General features: G+C 38.4%; 1 protein-coding gene and 1 long non-coding RNA gene across 4 annotated transcripts in view; one reads left to right on the forward strand and one right to left on the reverse strand.

The window, feature by feature from the left end:
• The window catches only part of NAA25 (N-alpha-acetyltransferase 25, NatB auxiliary subunit), a 73,835-nt gene extending 53,815 nt beyond the window's left edge, over window positions 1–20,020 (forward strand). For all 3 annotated transcript variants that reach the window (XM_081802190.1, XM_081802192.1, XM_081802191.1), the window contains 7 exons: window positions 910–1,153; window positions 1,591–1,714; window positions 2,547–2,612; window positions 3,865–3,962; window positions 6,931–7,041; window positions 11,426–11,572; window positions 17,164–20,020. In XM_081802190.1, the coding sequence (XP_081658316.1) occupies window positions 910–1,153; window positions 1,591–1,714; window positions 2,547–2,612; window positions 3,865–3,962; window positions 6,931–7,041; window positions 11,426–11,572; window positions 17,164–17,286 (913 nt within the window). In that variant the 3' untranslated portion in view covers window positions 17,287–20,020. The remainder of the gene's footprint in view (window positions 1–909; window positions 1,154–1,590; window positions 1,715–2,546; window positions 2,613–3,864; window positions 3,963–6,930; window positions 7,042–11,425; window positions 11,573–17,163) is intronic.
• Window positions 13,110–14,924, reverse strand: LOC145716852 (uncharacterized). The gene is made up of 2 exons (XR_014139798.1): window positions 13,521–14,924; window positions 13,110–13,436 (listed from the first exon to the last, which is right to left on the reverse strand). It is a non-coding gene; the product is annotated as an uncharacterized LOC145716852 (long non-coding RNA).
• Window positions 20,021–21,387: the final 1,367 nt, after the last annotated feature.

Raw genomic sequence — 21,387 nt, forward strand, 5'->3', positions numbered from 1 at the left:
GTGAAAAAGACACAGAATCTGGAAAACTCCATGCACAGACTTCTAGTGCTCTCTCCCTCCTGTGTTCCTAGCAGCAAAAAAAATGCAGTGATGTGTGTGCAGCATTTCTGCCCAGAGAAGCCCATTTGAGATTTGGTGCCCAAGGTTTTTACCAGCTGGTTATGTAAGCACCCTCTGTCCATCATGTGTCAACATCCCAGACTCCCAGAAGGAAAGCAGGTGTTCATCATAGACCATATGGTTTGTACATAAAGCCTAGGCATAGTGAGCCACTGTTATCATGTAGGGAATGGTTGGGGTGCCAAGTTCCTAGGTATCAGCTAAAGGTCAACCTTGCAAGCTGGCCCTTCTAAAGATAATAACCTCAAGCTTTCTATGTTAACTCTTTTCTGCACACTGTCAAAAAAGATGTTTGCAAAATAGTATAAATATTATGAGCCCATTTTATTTAAAACATGTCAAATTATATAAATATTTTTAGTTGCAGTTTTGTACATCTGTATTGTAAGAGTCTGAAAGGATTGATACCAAGCTTGTTAATATTGCAGGTGTTTGGTTTATCGCACATTTTTCTATTTTTCAGTTTTCCGTCATTTGAAGTTTTTATATCGTGTATTTTGTTGAAAATGCATGATACAAGAATTTTCAACAACATTTTCAACAAAATACATGATAAATATTTTGTTATCAGAAATCTCACTGAAGTGGAAAAATGACCTGTTAGGTAGGTTATCATTCCCCATTTTATTGATCCTGAATTGGGGACTTGGGTGATTGGGTTTATCTGAGATCATTCAGCTAGGAGACGAGCACCAGGACCATTCAATGGCATCTTGCCTGATGGAAGTAAAGCTTAAAAGATGTAAAGGCAACACATTGAATAAAATGGATGGTTTGGTTCTTTTTAAGGGATGTTTCTGAAGAACATAAGAAACTTTCCTTGGAGGAGGAGACCATGTGGTTAAGAATCCGTTCCTTAACATTGAGGCTGATCAGTGGACTTCCAAGTCTAAACCACCCCGTGGAGCCAAGGAACTCGGAAAAGACCACTGAGAATGGTGTGTCCTCCCGGATTGATATTCTTCGTTTACTCCTTCAACAGCTGGAGGTGGCCATGGAGACGGGAAAGCGATTTATTGAGAAGGAAGTTCAGGTATCATCAATATGTGTTTACCATCAAAGCTGCAATAACCTATGACTGTCTTTTTAAAAATAGGAATTTGGGGGTGGATGAATAGTAAAGAACAGTATTTTGTCCCAGTTTATGGCACCTCTAGGAAAAATCTGATTTTATAGACTTGGGAATTACAGAGGCTTCCTCACTATCCAAACTGGATAGCGAGGAAAAGCAAAATAGCTTTATTTGTAATGGTAAATACCATTAAAAATGGTATTTTTAATAGCTATCAACAAACCAATACAGAGTTTGTGTTTTCACCATAATGATTCAGTTGTTAGTTTAGTTAGATCAGTGGTTTGCAACTTAATCACTGAGATAGACTTTATCCAATAGTTATAGTCCCCTGTTTACTTGTTTTATATAAATTTAGATGGATTTAAAGGACATTACTTTTCCCCCTTTTTTTCCAGTATCCTTTCCTTGGTCCTGTACCTACCAGAATGGCTGGATTCTTTAGTTCTGGCTGTTCTCAGTGTCAGACCAGTTCTTTTTATCTTGTTAGTGATATTTATGAGCTGGACACCAGTGGTTTAGGTAAGTATACATTTGCATGAGTGTATTTACTAGGTCTTTGTCTTTGAAAATTTAGTAAATGTAACAGTTCACATATTTGGACAGATTGGGAGGAGGCGGAAGGTGTTCTGGAAGTGTCTGGTTTAATATCAAAGAAGGTACATTCCGGGGCGCCTGGGTGGCTCAGTCGTTAAGTGTCTGCCTTCGGCTCAGGTCATGATCCCAGGCTCCTGGGATTGAGCCCCACATCGGGCTCCCTGCTCCGCGGGAAGCCTGCTTCTCCCTCTTTCACTCCCCCTGCTTGTGTTCCCTCTCTTGCTGTGTCTCTCTCTGTCAAATAAATAAAATCTTAAAAAAAAAAAAAAGGTACATTCCTAGGTTACCAAGTAATGTTTTAGAAATTTAAATCTTCCCTATTTAAAATCACTTGTTAGGTCCAAAAGTTGAAAAAATCCTTAATTTGTTGAAGTATTGTTGGATTTCAGATTGAATTCTTTACAAAACTTTGTGGAAAAGACTATTTTCCTAATTCAATGTGAATCACACATACTCCATTGACCCCCTCCGCCAAAATCATAAGGTTTGTGGATTCTGTCATTGAGAGTATTTGAAGCACATAGATTTTAAGTCTTCCTAGAGAACTTTAGGTATTACTTTTGAGAGAAAGGTAATTAATGCCCTTTTTTCATTTTACTTTCTTTTATTTTTTTCTTTGTCTCTCAGTAATGAAATTTGATACCTGTGAGTCTTAAGAGTAAAGAAAATGTCCTTGCCCATGAGTTGCTTGCAGTTGTTTTTAGTTCTTTTTCTTTCTAAAAAAATAATGTTTTTTCTTTTTTTTTTTCAATTTTAGAGGATACAGTGGAGATCCAGGATCGAGTAGAGAATAGTCTTAAGTCTTTACTAGAACAATTAAAAGGTAAGCATGTGACTGTGGACTCCCATATTTTATTGATTGTCTGACAGGAACTCATTTTTTTAGCAGAAATTTGTAAGAGTTGCAAACAACAACCTGAAAATAATAATGCATACTTTCGGTATTTTGAAAGACTTATTTTTAACCTTAAGAAGTGTTGATTACAAAAGTAGTAGACAACCTACTATAAAACAGTACACAAGTGGGTATGGTCTTTCTCCCATTCCCAGCTCCATTCCCCCAGAGAGAAGTAAATACTTTTACTTACAAGGTAAGTAACAACTTTTGGAGTCTATACTCCCAGATGCCCCCTAAACAGTCTTACATGTGTATGTGGAAATACATAGTAGTGATTTTATTTTTTTTAAACACACGAAAAGGTATAATACATACTTTTTTTTATTTTAATGTTTTTTTGTCTTGAACATTTACCATGTCAGTTATATATAATATTCCACAGTATTGTATCAGTGTACTAAGTTTATTTATGTATGCCCCATGGAGTATATAACATACTATATACTTGAGTTATTCATAACTATATTTATAATAATGCTGAAATGAACATCTTGGGACATAAGTGTTTGGGTACTTATTTGAGCATTTCCTTGGGATTAAATTCCTGGAAATAGAATTGTTTGGTACAAAAGGACATAAATGCACTTCAAATCTATAAGGGTCTTTCTTTTCAAGAGCATAAATGGTCTTTTATTTTATTGCCCAACTGAAGAATGATAATTAAAAGACAAAGATTGTGAGAATAAAACATGGTATTTATTATGAAGGTGAATTTCTATTATGCGCCTTAGTCTTTTAGTCCATAATGGTATACATTCTTTTAAATCATTCATTTGGAGTCTTAATTTTATTGTGGCAATGGCCTGTTTGTGGAAAGGCTAGCTGGTGTTTAGACTCTAGAATATATAATTTATAAGGCCACCTTTTATATTTTGAAGGCAACAGAGCAATAGTTACATGGCTTTTTAAAGAGCTTAAAGTAGGGGCTCCTGGCTGGCTCAGTTGGTAGAGCCTGCGACTCTTGATCTTGGGTCGTGAGTTTGAGTCCCACCTTGGGGGTAGAGATTAAAGAGCTTAAAATAGATACCCTTTGTTGTTTGGTTCACTGTGGGGGAAAAAGCTTTCTGGATTAAGCTTTTTATATTTGCTTACTCTTTATTAGAGTGTACATTGTATTCCTAAAAATATCATTGAAACAAAAGCTGAACAAAACAATAAAATACTTTCCTGTTTTCAGATGTCTTCAGTAGATGTAAAGGTGACCTCTTAGAAGTTAAAGATGGTAACTTGAAAACACGCCCTGCTCTTTTAGAGAACCTAGTCTTCTTTGTTGAGGTATGTCTTTGTTCTCTTCCTGAAAACTCGGTTTTCCTTAATTGAGTGAAGGATTAATTTTTAAAAAATGAACAGGTAATAGGCACCTTACACCTGTAATTTAATCCTCCACCCCCACCTTTTGTTAAGTGAAAAGCAATTTAAATCATTTAAAAAAAAAATTTTTTTTTTAAATTTTATTATGTTATGTTAATCACCATACATCATTAGTTTTTTTTTTTTTTTTTTAAGATTTTATTTATTTGACAGAGAGAGACACAGCGAGAGAGGGAACACAAGCAGGGGGAGTGGGAGAGGGAGAAGCAGGCTTCCCGCGGAGCAGGGAGCCCGATATGGGGCTCGATCCCAGGAGCCTGGGATCATGACCTTAGCCGAAGGCAGATGCTTAACGACTGAGCCACCCAGGCACCCCCATCATTAGTTTTTGATGTAGTGTTTCATGATTCATTGTTTGTGTATAACACCCAGTGCTCCATTCAGTATGTACCCTCTTTTTTTTTTTTAAAGATTTTATTTATTTATTTGAGAGAGAGCACATGAGAGGGGTTAGGGTCAGAGGGAGAAGCAGACTCCCTGCCGAGCGGGGAGCCCTATGCAGGACTCGATCCAGAGACTCCAGGATCATGACCTGAGCCGAACGCAGCCGCTTAACCAACTGAGCCACCCAGGCGCCCGAGTATGTGCCCTCTTTAATACCCATCACCAAGCTAACCCACCCCCCACCCCCTCATCATTTTTGAATGAGTTCCTTCCAAGCATACTTCCAAGTTTTGTTCGTAATGAATAAAACTTGCAATTTGCTTTACCAGTCTTTAAAAATTCCTCAGATTCACTCCAAATCTGTCTGTTCTCTGTTCACTTTCTTTTTGACTCAGCTATTACGTATTTTAAGTTAATTCCACCAGCTGTTTATTTATTTATTTATTTATTTTACCATGGATTTTTTTTTATTAACATATAATGCATTATTTGTTTCGGGGTACAGGTCTGTGATTCATCAGTCTTACACAATACACAGCGCTCACCACAACACATACCCTCCCCAGTGTCCATCACCCAGCCACCCCAACCACCAGCTTTTTATTTTATTTATTTATTTATTTATGTTTTTAATGAACATATAATGTATTATTTGTTTCAGGGGTACAGATCTGTGATTTATCAGTCTTAAACACAATTCACAACACTCACCATAGCACATACCCTCCCCAATGTCCATCACCCCAACCACCCCATCCCTCCCACCCGGCTCCACTCCAGCAACCCTCAGTTTGTTTCCTGAGATTAAGAGTCCCTCATAATTTGTTTCCCTCTCTGGTTTTGTCTTGTTTAATTTTTTCCTCTCTTCCCCTATGATCCTCTGCCTTGTTTCTCAAATTCCACATATCAGTGAGATCATATGATAATTGTCTTTGATTGACTTATTTCGCTTAGCGTAATGCCCTCTAGTTCCATCCACATCATTGCAAAATGGCAAGATTTCATTTTTTGATGGCTGCATAATATTCCATTGTATGTGTATACCACATCTTTATCCAGTCATCTCCAGCCACCAGCTTTTTAAATTTGTTGTTGCTATTCACTAATTACTAAGATTCTGCTTTTTTTTTTTTTTTTTTAAGATTTATTTATTTGACAGAGAGAGACATAGCGAGAGAGGGAACACAAGCAGGGGGAGTGGGAGAGGGAGAAGCAGGCCTCCCACTGAGCAGGGAGCCCGACATGGGACTCGATCCCAGGACCCTGGGACCATGACCCGAGCCGAAGGCAGACGCTCAACGACTGAGCCACCCAGGCACCCCTAAGTTTCTGCATTATGAAGGAAAATCCAGGCACTGATTTAGCAAAACTTTCTCCTCTTTTTTAACCAGAGGGAAGAGGAGGACTGCAAACACTCATAATCCATTATCTTATTTTTGTCACATGTTTATTTACTTTTCTCCTCCTCCTAGTCTGTTCTGGTGACTGGCACAGTGTAAGTGTCTAAGACTGAACAAATCAGTAATAATTGCATGGGTGTGTCCATACACTCTGTAGCAGAGAAGAAGCATAGGTATAACCACGTGACTTAAAGGAGGAAACGTGCTGACCAAGGAGATTTCTGTTTTTTGCGGTTTTTTTTGTTTTTGTTTTTTTTAGAGAGAGCATGGGGGGAGGGGCAGAGGGAGAGAGAGAATCTTTTTTTGTTTAAAGATTTTATTTATTTATTTGAGAGAGAGTGTGCAGGGGGAGGTGCAGAGGGAGAGGGACAAGCCAACTCTGTGCTGAGTGCAGAGCCTGATGTGGCGCTCTATCCCATGACCCTGAAATCATGACCTGAGCCTAAATCAAGAATCAGACCCTTAACCGACTGAGCCAGGGGCCCCGAAGGAGAGAGAGAATCTTAAGTGGGCTCCACGCCCAGCATGGAGCCTGACGTTGGGCTTGATCTCACAGCCCTGAGATCATGACCTGAGCCGAAATCAAGAGTCGGATGCTTAATTGACTGAGCCAGCCAGGCGCCCCTCTCTGTTTATATTTAAGTTAAGATTTGTAGGTGAGCTAATATCTTACTGGGCTGGGAGGTGGGTGGGGAGAGGCATATTGTAACGAACGTTTGGATTCCATGCATAGGAATTTGGACCTCTCACTTGAGTGGAAGGGATTTCTACTTCCTGTAAAGAAGTGAAAGGAAGCTGGACCAAGTGGAGGTTGGCTTTAGGGCTGGATGAGCTAGAAGTGAGGTTAAAGATTGAAGCAATCATAGTATTCTGAGCAGTATTCAGATGAAGGTCTTCTGGATCTATGTGGTAATTGTAGAAATTAATCTAATCTCTCTAATCTGTAGTAGAGAACTAGAGAAGAATTTGAAGGGATTTGCACAGAAGAACTGTCAGCAAGGATTGTTTAATCCATAACCCTTAACTGTTCCTGATAGATGTCTTGAATATAATCCTTATTTATGAATTTGCAATTTTTCCTCTTTTAGACTGTTTCTATTATCCTTTGGGTGTCCAGTTACTGTGAGAGTGTCCTGCGACCATACAAATTAAATTTACAGAAAAAGAAAAAGAAGAAAAAAGAAACCAGCATCATCATGGTAATAACAGAGAAAATACAACCTGGCTGCATGCTGCTTTTTCTTTTCACTGTTTTCCTGCATATTATAAGAGAGCTTAGGATCCTGTGTACATTCAGTTTCTCTCCCCAACTTGTTTTTGTTTTTAAATTATACACCTATAGAAAAGCCGAAACACTAGCATGATGACACCCAGATATCCTTACCTAGATTCACTTGTTGATACCACTTTGCCCTGTCTGCTTTATCTTTCTCTTGCTCATCCTGTCATCTACCCCCCCTTGTTTGTTGAACTGTTTGAAAGAAAAGTATAGACTTTGCGATACTTAACAGGATAGAACAGGGCAGTCTCCTACAAAACCACAAGACTCAAATTTTCACAGTCCAGACATTAATATTGATAAAATAATATTATAATGTCCGTATTCAGATATCCCCTGTTATCCCAATTGTGTCCTTTATTATAGCCTTTTTCAAAATACTAGAATCCTATTAAGGATCTAACCTGGCTTTTAGTTCTCATGTCTTTTTACCCTCCATTAATCTAAAATACTTCCATAGCCTTTTTTGTTGAAGAGAGTCTAGCTAGGTTTTTGGTAGAATGCCTTGCAATCTGGATTTTGTTAATTATTTCTTTGGGTTTAGGTTCAACAAAAATGCTGCGTCTGTTTTAGCAAATTAAATCAGGAGGCACTAAGGTTGTTATGTCCCATTTTTGGTGCTTTCAGATTTAATTATTTGATAAAGGAAATGTCTATGGATTTCTTCATTGTAAAGGTGCCTTTTCCCCCTGTAATTATTAAGTCATCTGTAGGATGATGCTTTGAGACTGTGAATATCCTGTTCCCTTACCAGCCTTTCACCTACTGGTTTTAGCATCCACTGTTAAGTCTAACTTGCATGGATCATTTGGTACACTGATGGTTCCACAATGGTGATTTTTAAAAATTCTGTCCTTTATCACCTATTAGTTAGCATTTTTCTGTAGAATAGAGCTGTCTCACCCCCATTCATATATATATATAGTTTTTAATATTACTATTTGAGTATCATTCTTTTTAAAATTTCTCTTATCCATTATCATCATTTTGTTGTGCATACTCAGATTTGGCTAATGGGAGTGACTTTAAGCTGGTTCCTGTCTTTGAACATGTCTTCACCAGCTTTGGAGCCCTTGTTTTCTGGAACAGCAAAATGCTCCATCCTTTTTGTTCCCTTGAACTGAACCGAGACATTTTTCCAAGGAGCCCTGCCTGGTTCCTTTATGGGGAGTGGCATTTCAAAACCAAGATCTAGGTGTTAGGTGTACTAATTGTTAATGGGGTTTCAAGTTTATGTTAGTGGAAGGAGGAAATTTATTTACTTTACACATGCAAACTCACAGAATAATCAATTCTTACTGATACCTCCAGTTTTAGTCCAACATCATAGCATTCTTCCTTCTTTTCTTTCCCTCACTCCAGTTTGTAGCTCCTTCCCCCCACCCCCCCACCCCGGGTTTGAACCCCAGTTCCCTACAGCATCAGTATATCTATTTCACTTGTTTTATAAGAAATACTAAATAGTTTTGGAATTACATCATTATATCATTTGCATTACTAGTTTCAATAAGCCACTAAATAAAGTTCAAGTTTTTTGCAGTTTTTCTTTGTCCTTAGAATATGTTCTAGTGAATAGAAACAGTTGAGGTACTCGGTAAAAACACTGGAATTAAAAACTGAGATTATATTATTAGTATGATATAAATAAGATTCACTTATTTCTCTTTGTCTTCAGTTTTGGAGTGTCCTCCCATTAATTTTTGAATGTGTAAAACATTAACATAATTTGTATCCTTTTCATAAGGAAAGTTATTTAGGATTCATTCTGCACAGGACATGCTGTTTTATTAATGTCTGAGTTTATCCTATCATTATAAATGGGAGATTTTTCTTCACTGTAGCAACATATAGTGACCATTGTCATTTGAAAATGTTGATGGTTTTAGTGGTAATACTGACTTTGTGCATAATTCAGTAACAATTCAGGAATTCTTTAGATTTGACACTGGGCTTTGCTGGATGTTTCCATTCATTCAGAAACAAAGGGTAGTTATATTTGGATGAGGGGCTAAGTGAAGGAAACTTCTCTCTTTTTTCAAGACAATTTAACAGATCATGAATGTAAAGTTTGAAAATACAGATAAAAGTTGCTCTGTTATTCTCTTCTAATGAAAGCCTATGTTCCTAGAACATGTCGAATAGCTTGTTAGTATTTGGATTTTGGGGCGGGGGTGGTGGTGGTTTGTAGTTATTGCTTTTCTAATTTCTAAAAATGAGAACAGCTTTCCTATTTTTTTGATCATCAAAGTAACCTAAAGGTGTGAATAAAGTGAAGATCACTCATATTCCCACCAACCAGTGATCACCACTGCAAACAAACCAGAATTATGCTCTATATCTGCAACTTGCCTGTTTGTGTTTTCACTTAACAGGGTAACTTGGACATCTCTTTTGGAGATACATAGATGTATCCCGTTAACTTTTTTTTTTTAAGATTTTATTTATTTGAGAGAGAGAGAATGAGAGAGTGCATGAGCTTGCTAATGGACCAGGTTTCTTGTGTTTGTCTGATTTTTAAATTGTGTCATATGTTGCTGGGATTTCTTTGATATATTTTTTGTTCATATCTTTGCCCACGTTTCCATTTGTGGTAGTAATATTTTTCCTAATGATATATTTTAAGCTATTGGGCTCTTAACTTAATAATGTTACTAATTCTGTATCCCATATGATGCAGTTTTTTTTAGTTTTTAATTTATCTTTCAACTTGAGTAATTTTTTGGTCAACATAATAATTAAAAAAAATTTTTTTAATGGTTCTTAGCTTGGTGTAATGTTTAGAAAGCCTTTTCAATTTATTACACAAGCCATTACCTAAATTTTCTTCTGGTGCTTTGGTGGATTTTTTTAAACTTAGATATTTACTCTATTTGGAATTTATTTTGGTACTTACCTTTTATTTTGTTCATTTTTTTAATTAATTTTTTTTTAAGATTTTATTTATTTATTTGACAGAGAGAGACACAGCAAGAGAAGGAGCAGAAGCAGGGGGAGTGGGGAAAGCAGGCTTCCTGTGGAGCAGGGAGCCCGATGTGGGGCTCGATCCCAGGACCCTGGGATCATGACCTGAGCCAAATGCAGACGCTTAACAACTGAGCCACCTAGGCACCCCTATTTTGTTTATTTTTTAAAAGATTTTATTTTGGGAGCACCTGGGTGGTTCAGTTGGTTAAGCATCCAACTCTTGGTTTCGGCTCAAGTCATGATCTCATGGGTTATTGGGCTCTGTGTTCAGTGGGGAGTCTGCTTGAGATTTTCTCCATCTGCCCTTATCCCTACTCATGTGCTTGCTTGCTGTCTCTCTCTCAAATAAGTAAATGTTAAAAAAAAAATTACTTTTAAGTCATCCCTACACCCAAGGTGAGGCTTGAACTCAAGACCACAAGATCAAGAGTTGCATGCTCTACTGACTGAGCCAGCCAGGTGCCCCTATTTTATATTTTCAGATGTCTAGCTAGTTATCTCAGTACCATTCATCCACTGCAAACCACTGTTTTGAGATGACAACATTTACGTTCCCTTATAGTCTTTGGTTTATCTTGGGACTTGTTTCCTTCCACTTTTTATCATTTCACTTATATACCAGTACTGTCTGGATTTCATGTAACTTTATAATATACTCTAATACATATGAGGGCAAGTTCCCCTTAACTGCTATTTTTCAGAATTTTCGTGACTGTTGTACCCATTTTTTTTTTTTTAAGATTTTATTTATTTATTTGACAGAGAGAGACACTGAGAGAGGGAACACAAGCAGGGGGAGTGGGAGAGGGAGAAGCAGGCTTCTGGGCTCAATCCCAGGACCCTGGGATCATGACTTGAGCCGAAGGTAGACTCTTAAACGACAAGCCACCCAGGCGCCCCATTACCCATTACTTTTTCTATTGGAACTTGGAAAACTCCATTTCTGTTATTAACATTAGAGGAAATCTCAAAGACATATAGAAAAGAAATGAAATTTTGATTCCTCTCATCTTCTTTAGTGTTCCAGAAGATTCTCAGCCTGAAGTTGAGTAATGACCAACTAAGATATTTTCTATTGGTTTTTCCATCTCCAGTTCCCCAGAGTGAATAAACCCCATTTAAAAAAAATGCTTCTCATTGTTGCTGAGTTAAGCATTATTTGGTGGCAATTAAGTTTACCGTGGTTTGAGAGACTGTCTTAATATTCAAAACTGTATCCATCCTGGTTACTATTAATAGCATTAAGTAATACTGTAGCAGGAAGTTAATATAGCTTATGAGATGTAAGCAAAGGAAATATGTTTGATAATCTTTCATCTTTTTAAAAATCTTTTTTCCAGCCACCTGTCTTCACCAGTTTCCAAGACTATGTTACTGGGCTTCAGACTTTAATTTCCAACGTCGTGGATCATATTAAAGGGCTTGAAACACATCTAATTGCACTTAAACTTGAAGAACTTATTTTAGAAGATACTTCTCTCTCACTGGTAAGAGCCTATAGGCGATCAGCAGTTAAGTTATTTGTAGATACTCAAATGTTCTTTTCTTTATCACAAGGACAAGTTAATTTCAATTCATCATCTGCTCCATATAGGACTTGTGATTGGAAGGTGCCTAGCAGCAGTGTTTTGTTGTGTCATTGGTGGTGGTGGGTTCCCCTCCCCCTTCACTTCTCCGCATCCCATTGCCTCCTTTCTGTACATTTTGGGGGTTGTTCCTTTACTGTGAAAACTGATGATTAATTAATGAGGAATACAATTAGAACTCTTCGTATTGTGAACAACAGAGGAAACCAGCCATTGAGATCCAGGGACAGTCTCCTTGAGTGAGAAGTTACCTGCTGCTGGGTTGGCTGGTTTCTTTGCTACCCCAGCAGTTATCACCTGAAAAAGAGATGCTGGACATCATAAATAATTATGTCAGTAATAATTAGGCTGGAGCGTAAGCCAGTCAAAAGGGGGAATGGAGCCAAGCATGGCATCAAAGGTACCACTCATCAGATTTCTCCTGGTAATTACTTTAGGCTAGTTTCTTAAAAAATTGTTAGCAAAATCCTTGTAAAGTCTTGCCTTTAAGATATGTATTCTTTAAAAAATTTAAATTAGTAAACTTTCAGTCTGAAATGATTGTCAGGTGAGTTAACATTCACCAGCCTAGTTGCTCTAGTGATGAAACTCCAGTCGTGAGGGAGTGCTCCCTTGAGTAGTTCGTCTGACCTGAGCTTCTGCTAGTGAGGGAGCTCCTCCACTAAGGAGAGCAGCCATCATTTCCAGCCCCAGACCTTCCCAGGAGGAGAATGAATGGAATCTTACGTGGCACACCAGTTTTAAAGATTGTTAAGCCCCTCTTTTGTAAAGCTTCAACTCATTAGAGCTATAAACAAGGGGCTTACTGTGGGAAGGGGCTCAGAGCCTTTAATAACATTTCCGAAGACTGGTTAAAGAAAGCAGATGTATTCAGAGGTGAAACTAGAAGTTTCGTTTTAGACAGTTAAGCTGTCTTTCCTATATACATTAGAATGAATATAGATTTCACTGGTGAGTAGGACTAATTGATTAATTCTTTAGTATTTTTGTTTTATTTATTTAGTCTTCCTTTTTTCAAGCTTTACATTGTTTTAAAAAGTAAAATAAGCACATGGTAAAAAAAAGTGGCATAAATAAAGACTGTATAGTGAAATGTCTTCCTCCCATTCTAACACATTTCCTAGTTCGTTTCCAAGAAGGAACCATTATTGTTGGTAGTTTCTTGTACAATCTTCCTGAGTCGATAACCCAGCTACAAGCATATGATATCTCTTTCCTTCCCCACAACCTTTCACTTTTAAACACAAATGATAGCATACTATACTATAGACAGTATACAGAAGTATATAGAAATATACTGTATACTACAGAAAATAGAGAATAGCACCTCTCATTTCTCAGCCCCAGTTAAGTACCAGTCTCACCATCAGAACCATTCCCACCTCTTCCTCTTCTGTATTCCTATAACACATTTGCATCTGCCACTAGTCTTTATGACTTCTGGGCACTTGGGGAGCCAGTAAAGGCCTAGTAAATGAATTCTTTTTTTTTTTTTTTTAAGATTTTATTTATTTATTTGAGAGAGAGAGAGAGAGCACATGAGAGGGGGAGGGTCAGGGAGAAGCAGACTCCCTGCTGAGCAGGGAACCCAATGTGGGACTCGATCCTGGGACTCCAGGATCATGACCTGAGCCGAAGGCAGTCGCTTAACCAACTGAGCCACCCAGGCACCTCCTAGTAATTGAATTCTTGAGAAATAGGTACATCCTAGCTAGGATTCTTGCCTTCTACCTCCCACTTGCACACCCCTCTGAAAGAAGAGATACTTGATGGTCCATTTGGAACACTTTTACATATAGGGAAATATGGTAATTAGTGGTAGATTTCCAGCTATTTGACTTTTTAGGACAAACCCAAACTTACTCTCTACTCCAAACTCTCATCCCCTTTCCTGAATATTGTAGAACACTAAAAATCAAAATTATAGTATCGTTAAAAAAAAAAAAATCTTAGGGACGCCTGGATGGCTGTCAGTTAAGCATCTTCCTTCGGCTCACGTCATGATCCCAGGGTCCTGGGATCGAGCCCCGCATCGGGCTCCTTGTTCAGCAGGGAGCCTGCTTCTCCCTCTCCCTCCTGTTCCTTCTGCTTATGCTTGCTTGCTCTTTCTCCCTCTGACAAATAAATAAAATCTTAAAAAAAAAAATCTTAAAGATCACAACTGGAATGAATGTCACATCGCTTCATGTCACATGCTTCATTGGGCTTTGCTGGGTACCTTTGAGATTGTTAATATAAGTTTATTGAGCTTGCTGTTTTGGGTAAATGCTCATAAAATACAGTGATCAAAAGACCTGGCTGTAACTCTGGAAAACAGTATGGAGGTTCCTCAGAAAGTTGAAAATAGAGCTACCCTATGACCCAGCAATTGCACTACTGGTATTTACCCGAAGGATATAAACACAGTGATCCGAAGGGGCACGTGCACCCCAGTGTTTAGAGCAGCAATGTCCACAATAGCCAAACTCTGGAAAGAGCCCAGATGTCCATCAACAGATGGATGGATAAGGTTGATGTGGTATAGCTATACAATGGAATACTACTCAGCCATCAAAAAATGAAATCTTGCCATTTGCAATGATGTGGATGGAACTAGAGGTATTATGCTAAATGAAATAAGTCAATCAGAGAAAGACAGTTATCATATGATCTCACTCATGTGGAATTTAAGAACCAAAACAGGATCATAGGGGAAGGGAGGGAAAAATAAAACAAGACGAAATCAGAGAGGGAGACAACCCATAAGAGACTCTTAATCATAGGAAACAAACTGAGGGTTGCTGGAGGGGAGGGGGGTGGGAGGGTGGGGTAAGTGATGGACATTAAGGAGGGCATGTGATGTAATGAGCACTGTGTGTTATATAAGACTGATGAATCACTGGACTCTACCTCTGAACTATTAATACACTATATGTTAATTTGAAAAAAAAGACCCAGCTGTAGAGAGATGCATACAAATTAATTTGGAGATATGATAGAGGCACAAAAACTGAGTGAGTCAGAAAGAGTCTTACCGGAGAGGGGACATTTAAGGATTAATAAGTTTTCAGTAGGTAGACCGGAATGGATGAAAGGAATCCAAAGCAGAAAGAGGCAGACTAAAACATAGAGGTAGAAAGGTGAATTGTGTGGGGGCACCGTCAGTCAGTCGGCAGAGCTAGAGCACATGGTATGTGGGAAGGACTGTCCAGTACAAAGATGACAGGGACAGTAGCCCGCTGTTGCTGGTTGTGTGGTTGTTGTTAAAGGATCTGTGCCTAGGGGCGCCTGGGTGGCTCAGTTGGTTGAGTGACTGCCTTCGGCTCAGGTCATGATCTTGGAGTCCCTGGATCGAGTCCCGCATCGGGCTCCCTGCTCGGCGGGGAGTCTGCTTCTCCCTCTGACCCTCCTCCCTCTCATGCTCTCTGTCTCTCATTCTCTCTGTCTCAAATAAATAAATAAAATCTTTAAAAAAAAAAAAAAGGATCTGTGCCTTGTGATGTGAGGAATAAGATTTCTCATTTTAAGTATTCATTCTGAAGGTTATCTTTAACTTTGGGCTACTTTAGATTTTTCAAGACTTGACTCTGTCCTCATCTTTTTTTTTTTTCCTTTAAGATTTTATTTACTTGGGCACCTGGGTGGCTCAGTAGGATAAGCGTCTGCCTTCGGCTCAGGTCATGATCCCAGGATTCTGGGATCGAGCCCCGCATCGGGCTCCCTGCTCCGTGGAGAGTCTGCTTCTCCTTCTCCCTCTGTTGCTGCTCCCCCTGCTCGTGCTCGCTTGCTCTCTGTCAAATAAATAAAACCTTTAAGATTAAACTTAATTTGACAGAGAAGAGAGAGAGAGAGACAGAGCACGAGCAGAGGGAGAGAGAGAATCTCAAGCAGACTTGCCGCTGAGCACAGAGCCCAGTGCGGGGCTCAGTCTCACAATCCTGAGATCATGACTTGAGCTGAAACGAAGAGTCGGGTGCTTAACTGACTGAGCCACCCAGGTGCCCCATCCTTATCTTTTGACCTTGGGAAGTCACTTAACCTTCCTGGGCCTCAATTTCTTTATCTGTAAAATGGAAATCATAATACCTCTTTTATAGGATTATAGTGAGGATTACACAAAACAATAATGGAGGGGGTATGGGAGGATGGGGTATTTTATTGCCTATTTTTATTGAAGTCGTAATACTTATACCAAGCAGCACCAGCCACCAAATGTAGGGTCCATATAGTGCTGGCTATTTGTCTTTTGGGTGGAAAAAATTTTTTTCTTCTTCAATTCAGTTTCCACTAGGTTTACTTCTTTTTTCTTTCCTTTCTTTCTTTCTTAACTTGAAACACTGTGCCTCTGGGCTGCCACCTCCAGTCCTAGTCCTTTTTCCTCTTCCCTAGGGGTATCCACTGAAACTGGTTGTGTGCCAAGACCTTTTAATGTAACCTTATAATGTACTCTAATAGCTGGTAGGTTTTTGAAAGTAAATGATAAACTCTATTTTACACTGAAACTTGGCTTTTTTTCCACCTAACTTTATATTCAAGAGATTTGTTCAGGCTAATGCATATACATCCGTCTTATTCTTTTAAACAACTGTATGGTATTCAAAATATGAATGAATCATAGCCATTGGATATTTTAGTTGTTTATATACATTTACTTTTACTACAGTCCTGAATGAAGTGTATTTTACATACCTTCTCTACTAAAGCACATGTGTATTTCCAAAGTAGTTGAGGTCTCAAGGTAATATTGTTCGGCCAAAAGGTGTGCTTCCCTGGGTTCTTCAGGGCTTTGCAATTGCCAGCTTCATGTAACCCTAACCAGTTCTCAGCCAACCTCCTTTCTCTGTTTGAATACTCCATCCCTTTATTTTTTGTAGTCTCTACGTGCAGGTCAAGTGTGTAGCACATATTTGAGGAGGTCTAGGAAAGCTTTGTTATTTTTTTAGCTGTTTGGTCTCTGGAACCCATGGACTTTGTCAGTGTGGAGGGACACCTATCAATATTGTAACTAGAAAAGTTGGCAAAGGTAAAAGGTAAATTTGATGCCTTTAAGAAGTGGCTCTGATAATGTCCAAATTAATAATTTCTACTTTTGTTTTCTGATGAAATAATCAGAAATCTTAATTTTTCTATTTTGTACAGCTAATAAAATAGTAGTGATTTTATATCCAGACTACTTAGTAATAATTTTCTACCTTTTTTTCTGGATGAACATTAATAATCAGGAATCTCAGTTTTTTTATTTTGTATAACTTAAAACAGAATACTGATGAAAGAATTGAAAGAATAATGATGCTAAAGCAGTAAGGTGTCAGTGAAAAATCACATGGAAAAATACTCATCTGTGATGAGCTTTAAGCCTTCTTTGCATTTTATGAAATTGAAAATGACCCATTGTATTCTGATGGAGCTTGCAGTGAGACCAAAGGTAATGGTAATTTTTACTTCTATGAGTGGAACTATAATCTGGGGGAATGCTTTCAGAGCAAGACCACTAATTCTTATCTCCTTTGTAGGAAGAGAGAAAATTTTCAAAGACTGTGCAAGGGAAGGTGCAGAGCAGTTATCTACACTCACTTCTGGAAATTGGAGAGCTGCTGAAAAAAAGACTGGAGACCACAAAGAAACTAAAAATTTAAGGAAGTGTGAACCACAGGCACCAATGACTCTACAGCAGAAAATGACATCATCTTCCCAGGCAAAAGCTACAACTGGTTGACCATCATTTTAATCCAGAACTTCCTCATAAAATGCATGAAGGACTTTGATTGTGAATTAATTTTTTAGGTATTAAATGTATACAACTGATTAAATTATTGTATATAAAGCAGAAGCAGGACCCTCATCTGGGTTTGACCACTTTTTATACATGTTCATATGCATATGGCAGCCTCAAGAGAGCCCCACTTTTCTTCTTTCCTTCTATCACCAGAAACATCTGGTGGGTGGGTGCGGGGGGGGGGTCCTATAAAAGCAGCAATAGAAATTAAGCATAAAGCATTGACCTCAGAGCAGCTGAATGGGCCTACCATTATCGTAGCGGGTGTTTGGTCTGGTCCTTGAGCCTTAGGAAGCAGAAAGCAGAAGTATAGGGGGACCGTGACTGGGAGAAGGCCCTCTTTCCACATTAGTTTAGTTTTGAGGCTTCCTCAGCTGCTTGGCTCCCACAGAACCCAAAGCAGGTACCCAAAGAGCCTCAGATGAAATTTGGCATAAGCACCTGTCACTGAAGAGCACTACTCAGATGACCACGGGCACTCAGTGTTTGGCTTAATAGTCCAAAAGCCAAGAAATCCCCATCCTAGCTCCTGTGAAAGTTAAGTCACAGATAGGCTTGTGTTAACTTACACCATATGGAGGGGAAAGCAGTGCAGACCACTTATGAGCCTGCTGAGGACTAGCTTGCTGTCTTTCTCCATCTTTGGGAAAGATGGGAATCACTGTTTAAAGAAGAGAGGTGTACATAATTTATGCAAGCAAGTCTAATACCAATGTCATTGGTTTTGTGAGATATATATATATGTATATGCTTTTACATATATATTTTCAAGCATATATATATGCTTGAAAATAGATTTAATACTTTAGTGTTTTTTAAGTGGGGGGTTTGGGGAGGAAGGAAGGAATGTATATTATGGACTTAACCTAGGTTTTAAGTTTTAGGCTGGCAAAAGAAATGTTACCCATTGGGTTTGACGTTTGGTCTACTTTCTTCAAACTTGAGAATTACACCAGGATGGTGTTTACATTGCTTACCTGGAGCTCCCCAAGACTATAGCTTCAGAGGTTGGTCTGACAGAAAAGATAAACATTGCTCTTGAAAGTGTTACACAGTTGATATAATTGCTTTGATAACTTTTTGCATTTGAATCTGTGCTTCTGTTTTTGGTCTTTGTTACTCAAAACACCATTAAAGTTAGTAATTCTGTAAGAGCAAAGATACGAGTTTGATGAGAAAATTCAAGCATCTGATGGAGGGTTGATTGGTCTTAAAGACCTTATAGGTCCTTTCCTACTCCTCCAGTGAAATGTGGTACTTTTTTCTTTTAAAAGGAAACAAAAGAGAGCTTGGGAAATCTTTGTATGCAAAACAATTGCATTTTGTCCCCTCATCGTGACTTTCTTAGATTCACAATTTGATAGGGTGATTAATAGCTGCTTAAACTTCCAAGGAGATTTTTAAGAAAATTACTACATTATCTGTTCATAATAAGACTTGCTGGAAATCCTAGTCCATCAAGTAATTTCAAGAAGTTATTTTTTGATGTAAGTTGGTACCCACAGCCATCATACCCCATCCCAAATGGAAGAACTGCCTTGAACAAGATGGGTTGAAAATTCTTACTGATTCCAAATCTAATTTAATGACAACGTATCATAATTTCATAAAACTATTGCCTATTTAAAATGATGGAACTTGGTGTGTGTATGAGGGTGGGGGTATGTGTGTATGGCATGTGTTCTTGAAATGATGTTTCTTTGAATATCCAAAAATACTGTATATAGAAATAGAAATGCTCCATGAAACAAGTCTTCAGCTGACCATGGTCAATCTAGCATATGTGTGGTCAGTGAGCTGGCTTTGGTCCTCAGGGACAGTGCTTGACTCCAGTGGTCTACCTAACTAGTCTTTTGCCTAGGGGCACCTGGGACCTCTCCTGGTTTTAGTGACAAATAATGTTATGTTGAGGTTATGCTTCCTTTGTTACTTGCTGACTTTCCTACTAAATGTAGCATTTCAATTAGATCCAACCTCTTACATTTTGGGATAATTGTAAAAAGAATGAAATTATGCAGAAATGGCCAATATCTTTTATTGATCTGTTCTTTTGGAAACTGTTATGCACTATAAATTGTGTACAGTTTAAAAAAAAATATATATATATATATATATTCTTACATGAGTAAAAAGCACCCTCCAGCAATTGTATGTCATTGGTATTTGAAGAGAATTCCCAAATAACCCATTGCTGCTGCTGCTGTTTTTGGTTTGTGTGGGTTTTTTGTTGTTGTTGTTGTGTTTGTTTTTGTGTGGTAAATTGATAATTTAAAAAAAAAAAAGGAAAGAGAAAACACGACTACTGTTTACAGACTGAAAAATTACTGCTTTTTATACTACTGAGATCCTAAGTTAAGACTCTCCAAAGCAAACATTTGGTTTAAATCATTTATCTGATGTGGATAAAGCATAGAGAAATTTTTAGTGTTCTTCACATAATGGAAAATGTACAAATGCCTAGCTGTGTTGCCCATCAATTTTGTATATTTTCATAATTTTAATTGTTCAAAATTGCATTATATTTTGCAATCACTATGTTCAACCTGGATTTGTCTTTCATTTAAACTTTTAATATAAAAAGGGGTTTCAATGTATCTATGGCCTTGTTATTGAAACTCTTCCTACTTATTTGATGTCATTTATTAATATGGGAAGTATATATTCTTCCTTCTTCAGAACTAAGTGAAGCATACATAGCCAATTCAACTAGATGGGTTAATTTATATAAACACTTCCATTTTAAGTTGGCATTTCTGCCTGGGTCATATCTGTTTGGATTCCTAGAAGCCACAACCTTTTAAATGATGTAATTCATCTCAGTTTTGTACTGAGTGTTACAGTCCTTGACAAAATTGTAGTATTCGTGAATTTAAAATTTTTATTCCAAGGCCACTGGCCTTTTTGTTTAAAAGTAGTACCTCACATGCTAGCATTCATGAATTCAACATATATGTATTGGACACTTCTTTACACTAGGCTCTGCTGATACAGTGGTAAATGAGAGCACACATCCTAATTAGTGGTCCAAGTGGGGGAGGAGATAAGAAAAAGAAACATTAGTTTGTAAGTCCTGTTGTAGGTAAATCAGGGTGTGTGATAACCTGGGCCCATGAGTAGTGCCATTTGACCTGATTGATGAAGAGTCAACAACTGAGAAAGGAACCTAAGTGCAGAGGCCGCAAGGCAGTAATTACTGAGCATGTTCCAGTGAATGACGAAAAAGGGCTCAAGTGACTGGGCTTAAAGGAGTCGAAAGGGGGAAGGAAATGGGGTAGAAAGTATAGTGGCGGGGGTGTGTGTGTGTGAGAGCAATCAGGACTTCATTGACAGGAAGGAATGAGCTTTCTAAATTTAGTGGGAAGTTACTGGAGGATTTCAGGCTGACTGATGATATGATTAATCCAAGAGTACTTGGGCCCACAGGCTGAGATCATAAGTTGATTCTCACATACAGACAGTACAGTGGCAAGAGGAGCTCCTAGTTTCCTTTCTGTCCTATACTGTTAAATGCCCTTGTCAGGGCCCTGAGAAAAGTCTGTTTTTGCCTGCTACTCCACCTCAGCATTCTTTTTCCCTGTTATAAAAGGTGGGTACTTGGATTTACCTCAATGTTATTTTTTTTAAGATTTATTAGAGTGTGTGTGTGTGTGTGTGTGCATGTGCACAGGGGAGAAGCAGAGGGAGGGAGAGAGAATCCCAAGTCGACTCTGTGCGGGGCGCAAGCCCGGTGTGGGGCTTGATCTCACGACCCCGAGATCACAACCTGCACCAAAACCAAGAGTCCGCAGCTCAACTGCCATTTTTAGTCTTCCCCAAATGGTGGGCTCAGGTTTATACTTTTTCTTCCATTTTTAGATGCTGTCACTGCCTTGATCCAGACCCGTATTTCACAGTAACAAATAGAAGGTAAGCAACCATGAGCCAAATGCTTATAAAAATTGTGGGGTACCTATAGCAGTTT

Source organism: Leptonychotes weddellii, chromosome 13, assembly GCF_054177405.1.
Source record: "Leptonychotes weddellii isolate Sample4059 chromosome 13, ASM5417740v2, whole genome shotgun sequence".
Classification (NCBI taxonomy): Eukaryota; Metazoa; Chordata; class Mammalia; order Carnivora; family Phocidae; genus Leptonychotes; species Leptonychotes weddellii.